At 39.5% G+C, this 7,167-nt stretch overlaps 2 protein-coding genes across 4 annotated transcripts in view; both read right to left on the minus strand.

The window, feature by feature from the left end:
- The window catches only part of MLH3 (mutL homolog 3), a 30,818-nt gene extending 30,012 nt beyond the window's left edge, over positions 1 to 806 (minus strand). The window contains exon 1 of the mRNA XM_005883580.2: positions 138 to 806. The gene's annotated coding sequence lies outside the window, so the exon portion shown is untranslated. The remainder of the gene's footprint in view (positions 1 to 137) is intronic.
- A 994-nt stretch (positions 807 to 1,800) lies between these two features.
- ACYP1 (acylphosphatase 1, erythrocyte (common) type) overlaps positions 1,801 to 7,167 on the minus strand; it is a 12,762-nt gene continuing 7,395 nt past the window's right edge. For all 3 annotated transcript variants that reach the window (XM_014531200.1, XM_005883581.2, XM_014531199.1), the window contains one exon: positions 1,801 to 2,209. In XM_014531200.1, coding sequence (XP_014386686.1) covers positions 1,994 to 2,209 — 216 coding nt within the window. In that variant the 3' untranslated portion in view covers positions 1,801 to 1,993. The remainder of the gene's footprint in view (positions 2,210 to 7,167) is intronic.

Here is a 7,167-nt window from a genome sequence, read left to right on the forward strand (position 1 = left end):
GCAGCCGGCTCCGGAAAGCTGGCCCGGAGCGGGCGTCACGACCCTTCTGGTGTTAGACGAGCTCCCGGAATCATCCTTTCGTCGCGCGCTTTCCCCCAAGTCACCTCCAGTCACCTTTACCACCTCGAGATACCAACCGCCTCGGACGCCGGCTGTGCCTCCTCGGCTCGCGAGGCTCGTGCACGCGGGAGCCGGGAGCATGCGCTTCGGGGATTCGCCGAAGTCCCTGTCCTCCGAGACACAGTGCGCACGCGCACGCAACGAGTCCCCAGGCCTTTTCACACGGGAATTCCTGAATTCCCAATCCTTATCCCCTTTTAGCGTGGCATGAAAAACTACTTCTAGTAATTTTTACTTTTGTCCTTTGTTTCCTCTTTCCCGTTTCTACTTTGCACGCACTACCATTTAATTCAATATATTATTTGCTCATTGTCTTCTCTCGCTAGAATGAAAGCCATATGAAGGTAAGGATTTTGTCTATTTTATTGCTGTATCCCCATGGCCTAGAACAGTGCCTGACTTATGTTAGGCACTCAATGAAAATAAATTCACAGCCTTCCATCTTATCAGATTAAAGCCTTTAAGAGCTGAGAAGACTGAGAAACTAAATTCTCAATTTTTTGGGGGGACACCTAGACTCCATTGACTTTTTTGGGTATTTTCCTATTACACCACAACTTCTTTTCTAACAGAATAGAGTGGAACTCTAAGAACATGGTGAAAATTGGTGTTATGGGAATAATTAACCAGTTTTTACTTTCATTTCTATTGAAACCTTATATTTTTAAAAAATATGTTTTTATTGGTTTTTTAGAGAGAGAAAGGGAGAGGGAGAGAAACATCGATGATGAGAATCACCAATAGGCTGCCTCCTGTAAGCCCCCTATTGGGGATCAAGCCCACAACCAGGCATGTGCCCTGACAGGGAATCAAACCGGTGACCTCATGGGTTGATGCTCAACCACTGAGCCACTCTGGCTGGGTGAAACCTTATATTTTTAAAATTTGGAATTTGTGACAAATTTGTCAAACCCAGTAAGCATTCCACGTGTACCTGCTTAATGGTTGACCAAACCAAGCAGGAGATTTCTAGGGCTAATGAAGCAAAATCCTGAGTATTGCTTGTATCAGTTTGTCATAATAAACCACCACAGACTGGGTGGCTTAAACTAGATATTTATTTTGTCACAGTTCTGGAGGCTAGAAGTCTGTGATCGGGCTGTGAGACATGGTGGATTTCTTCTGTGGACTCTATCCTTGTCTTGTAGATGGCTGGTTTCTCCCTGTCTTCACATGTCCTTTCCTCTGTGCTGTACATGTCTGTGTCCAAATTTCCTCTTCTTATAAGGACATACTAGATTAGGGCCCACTCTCATGACTTCATTTAACTTCATTCAGTTACCTCTCAAAAGACCCTATCTCCAAATACAGTCACATTCTGAGGTACTAGCTGTTAAGACTTCAACATATGAATTGGGAGGAGGCACATAATTTAGCCCATACCAACTGCTTTTTGTGAATTCCTTACCCAGAGAAAAGGAATGACAGAAATTCAAGAAAATTAAAAGTAATTATTCCAAAACATCATTTGAGCAGCTAACAAGTTGAACTTGTGGAATTTGTTCTTATTAGGTGTGCAACTTCCTGAAGAAAACTTCATGGAAACCATTCAAAGAAATGATTCAAAGTAACTGCTAACTTTTTCTTTCAGACCTCTTTAAATTACCTCAAAATTATCTTCCCACAGATGTTTACTGAGTAAATATGTCTTATTTTGCCCATAATGAATTTCACCCTACAGATGGTTCTGATGTGTTTTTATTAGAATTGTGTACAGCTGTAATCATTCCTTCCATCATACATAGTAACATTCAGGTATCTAAAAATAAAATAACTTACTGACAAATTCTAATATTACTCAGAATAATTCTATCTCTATTAACAAGAAAAGCAAAACCTCTGAGTTTCTCTTGGAAAATTTGAATTCAGGGCATTATTTTACAATTTGGAAATCTGAGTAATCCAACTTTAAGATGACTTTCTCATTGTTGAAGTTTGCTCTGTCGATGTGCGATTTGGGACTTCCTTTTGTCTCAAGCCATTCCTGCATATGACGCACTTTGGAGATGGGACCTTGCAATTGTCCTTGCACTGTGCCCTGGTCTGTGTTCTGGACCCAGCCTACCAATCCCAGCCTTTTACTCTCAGCCTAAGGGGAAGAAAAAAATAAGAAAGAGAAATCCAGTGAGATTAAACAAAACAAAGTGAGACTACAATCTTTGCCAGAATCTTGGTCTAAAATCAAGCCACTGAAACTAATTTGATATTGTCCAGAACAGTCAAAACAGAACAAGAAGAATCTCATTGCTGATTTTAATATGAAATGTTGGCCACTTCACTTTATTTCCTTCCTCTACCCTATAAAACCAAGCCAGAATTTTTCACTATGTAATACTAATGACTCAAGATAAAATCAGATGCTTTCAAAATGATTCCCTAAGGCTAATTATTGTTAGGATGCTGGGCTGTATGTATCTTATACATTTTCCCTTCTCCTAATCAAGAATCTCTTGGGTATATTAAGTAGAAAAAGCATCAAGTTATCTGATCCTTCTCTTTGTCTTTAATCAGGACCACACCTAAACAAATCCAGATGAGTAAGTGTCTTTTATATCTTTAAAGATCATTAGAGTATTTCACAATTTCCTGGGCAACTCATCCCATTGTTCCCCCTGTAGAGAAACTGTCTAACAAACTGTCTTTATGTTGCATCCAAAGCCCACTTTCTATCATCCTCCTAAAGAAGGAAGGGCAACTGGTAATCAGCCTCTGAAAACCAAAGTTTCATGAGATTACATAACGGTTAGGTTTTGCACTTTACTTTCTTTTCTTCTAAATTGAATAAGCTTATGAAGACCATCTAATCATTGTAGTTGCTCTTTTCTTATCCTTTCTAGTGTTTCTCCTTTAAGTCATTAAACTGTGGAATTGCCGAATATTTAGAAAGGTATACCAGTGCTTAGAGGTAATTTTATTTTTGTAAAATTTCCAAGTAAGGATATTATAAAAGTTATTGTTAAAGTAATACATCTAAATAGAAGGGATTGGGTTACAAAAGAAAATGGAGTTAACATGATTTTATGCCAGAGTAGTGACCTAGCAAATGTGGGAAATTGCTGGAGTTGGCCAAAGAAAATGTTATGCACAGCAAAACCGTGTTTGATGAGGAACTGAAATAGCCAATAAATCATATGTTCAAAGTAAAGATATAATGCATAATGAACAAAATAGATTGCAGTCAGATAAATAGCAATTTAAGGGATACAGAAGAAATTAAGGAATGAAGAAAAATAGGATACCCATAGCATGCTTTAAGTGCAGAACATGGTGACATAAAAACATGTGGAGCCCAGCCAGCATGACTCAGTGGTTGAGTATCGACCTATGAACTAGGAGCTCACACTTCAATTCCTGGTCAGGGCACATGCCCAGGTTGCAGGCTTGATCTCCAATGTAGGGAATGCTGGAGACAGCCAGTCAATGATTCTCTCTCATCATTGATGTTTCTTCTCTCTCCCTCTCCCTTCATCTATGAAATCAATAAAAATATATTTTAAAAAAACCAAATATGTGGAAAATGGATTTTGAGGAAGACTCCACATCCAACTGACTTTATACTAGTAAAGGTTAGGCCAGCATATAAAAATCAATACACCATATTAATAAATAAAACACCGTATCCTCCTATATAATAAAAGTCTAATATGCTAAGTGTCCAGTCGACCGATCGGCCATTCAACCAATCAAAGCGTAATATGCTAATGATATACTAAGGCCGCTCAACTGCTTGCTATGATGTGCACTGACCACCAGGGGGCAGTCGACCAGCTGCTATAATGTGCACTGACCACCAGGGGGCAGACACTCAGACCAGTTTAGCTTGCTACTGGGGTCCGGCCCATCGGGACTGGGTGAGATGGGCTGGACATGCCCTGGAGCCCTCCTGTGGTCCCTCCCTGGCCCCAATCGTACACCATTGAGGTCTCTCAGCCTGGCCTGCACCCTCTCACAAGCCAGGACCCCTCAGGGGATGTCGGAGAGCTGGCTTTGGCCTGATCCTGCAGGCCAGGCCGAGGGACCCCAGTGGTGCACAAATTCATGCACCGGGCCTATAGTTAATAAATAAAACAGAAACCAGATGATCATTCATCTTCAATAGATGAAGAAAAAACATTGATCAAATCCAACATTTTTTGAGATAAAAACACTCAACAAACTAGGAACAGAAGGGAATTCCTTAACCTGATTAAAGGCATCTGTGAAAAACCCACAGCTAATAGACCTAATGGTTAAAGACTGAAAGCTTTTGCCCAAAGATCAGGAACACGACAAGGATGTCTGCTCTTGCCACTTCTATTCAACATTAAACTGGAGGTTCTAGCCAGGGCAGTGGAAAAGAAAGAATGCATTAATGGAAGAAAGGAGTAAAATTACCTCCACTCACAGATTACATTCCTTGTATGCAGAAAATCCTAAGGAATGTACACATGCGTGCTTGCGCGCACACACACACTAGAACTAATCAAGTTCATAAGGTGGCAGGATACAAGATCACTATACAAAAATCAACTCTATTTCTATATACTGGCAATAATGAAAATGAAATTAAGGAAACAATTCCATTTATAATAACATCAAAATAAAAAAATTATAAATAAATTTAATGAGAGACCTGGAATACATATGGAAAAGTACAAAACATTGTTGAAAGAAATTAAGGAAGGTCTAAATAAATGGATAGACATCTTATGTTTATAGACTGGAAGACAATATTATTAAGATGACAATACTCCCAAAATTGATCTACAAATGCTATGCCATATTTATCAAAATCCCAGCTGCCTTCATAGCAGAAATAGACAAATTGATTCTAAAATTCTCATGGAAACATAAGGGACCCAGAATAGCTAAATATAATCTTTATAAAGAATAAAGTTGAAGGACTCAAATATCCTGATTTCAAAATTTACTACAAAGCTACAGTAGTCAGTAGATAGTACAGTACTGGCATAAGGATAGACATATAGATCAATGGAATATAACTGGAGTCCAGAAATAAGCCCTTACATTTATGGTCAATTGATTTTTGACAATGGTAACATGACAATTCAGTGGGAGAAATTTTAGTCTTTTTGACAAAAGGTGCTGGGACAACTGATAGTCACGTGTAAAAGCATATAGCTGGACTCCTTACCTCAACGCACATAAAAAATTAACTGAAACTAGCCTGTCCCGCGTGGCTCAGTGGTTGAGCGTGGACCTATGAACCAGGAGGTCATGGTTCAATTCCTGGTCTAGCCTGGACTTAGGGCTCGATCCCCAAGTGGGCGTGCAGGAGGCAGCCGATCAATGTTTCTCTCTCATCATTGATGTTTCTCTCTCTCTATCCCTCTCCCTTCCTCTCTAAAATTAATAAAAATATATTTTAAAAAAATAACTGAAACTGGGTCAAAGACCTAAAGGTAAGAGATTAAACTATAAAACTCTTAGAAGAAACTTTTAGAAGAAAACATAAGCATGAACCTTCTTTCATTACCTTAGATTAGGCAAAGAATTATATTCCAACTTAGATATAAAACTAAAGTCACAAGCAACAAAAGAAAAATAAATTAGACTTCATCAATATTAAAAATATTTGTGCTTCAAAGTTTTCATCAAGAAAGTGGAAAGAAAACCTCAGGAGAAATATTTGCAAATAATTTAAGAGACTAATATCCAGAATATACAAAAATTTTTACAAATCAACAATAAGACAAATAACTCAGTTAAAAATGGGCAAAGGGCCCTGGCTGGTTAGCTCAGTTGGTTGGAGGGTCATCCTGTACACCAAAAGTTGCGGGTTCGATCCCAAGTTGAGGTTTATACAAGAGGTAACTGATGTTTCTTTCTCTTTCTCTTTCTCTTTCTCTTTCTCTTTCTCTTTCTCTTTTTCTCTTTCTTTCTCTTTCTCTTTCTCTTTCTCTTTCTCTTTCTCTTTCTCTTTCTCTTTCTCTTTCTCTTTCTCTTTCTCTTTCTCTTTCTCTTTCTCTTTCTCTTTCTCTTTCTCTTTCTCTTTCTCTTTCTCTTTCTCTTTCTCTTTCTCTTTCTCTTTCTCTTTCTCCCTCCCTTCTTTCCTTCCTTCCTTCCTCTCTTCCTTCTACCCTCTCTAAAAATCAATGGAAAAAATACCTTTGGGTGAGGATTAACAAAAAACAAACAAAAAAGTGTATGATGTAGTTTCAATATATTTGGAGATTTTTCCAGTTATTTTTCTGTTATTGATTTGTAGTGTAATTCCATTGTGGTCAGAGAACATGCTTTGTATGACTTCAATCCTTTTAAAGTCATGGGTATCTCAAAACAAAACAAAACAAAAAAACCACAATGAGATACCACTTCACACACACTAGGATGGCTCTAATAAAAAAGACAGACAGTATGTTGGCAAAGATTTGGAGAAACTGAAATTCTCATTGATCATGAGAATGCAAAATGTAAAATGATACAGCTGCTTTGGAAAATAGTTTTGCTCTTCCTCACAAAGTTATATATGGAGTTACTATGTGACCCAGCAAGCTACTCCTTAGCATATATACCCAAGGGAATTGAAAACAATGTTTGCATAAAAGTGCATAAATGTTCACAGCATCATTATTCATAACTAGAGGCCCCGTGCACAAAAATTTGTGCACTCGCGGGGGGGGGGGGGGGTCCCTCAGCCCAGCCTGCGCCCATTCACAGTCCAGGACCCCTTGGGGGATGTCCACCTGTCGACTTAGGCCCACTCCCTAGGGGATCAGGCCTAAGCTTGCAGTCAGACATCCTTCTAGCAGCCAGGAAGCCCTTGGGGATGTCCGACTAAAGGCTTATGCCCCCAAGGGATCAGGTCTAAACCGTTAGTTGGACATTCTTAGTGCTGCCACAGAGGTGGGAGAGGCTCCTGGCACCACCACTGTGCTGGCCAGCCATGAGCCAGCTTCTGGCTGAGTGACACTCCCCATATGGAAGTGCACTGACCACCAGGGGGCAGCTCCAGCATTTAGCATCTGCCCCCTGGTGGCCAGTGTGCATCATAGCAACTGGTCATTCTGCGGTTCAGTCAATGTGCATATTAGCCTTTTATTATTA

The sequence above is a fragment of the Myotis brandtii genome, unplaced genomic scaffold, assembly GCF_000412655.1.
Source record: "Myotis brandtii unplaced genomic scaffold, ASM41265v1 scaffold793, whole genome shotgun sequence".
Lineage (NCBI taxonomy): Eukaryota > Metazoa > Chordata > Mammalia > Chiroptera > Vespertilionidae > Myotis > Myotis brandtii.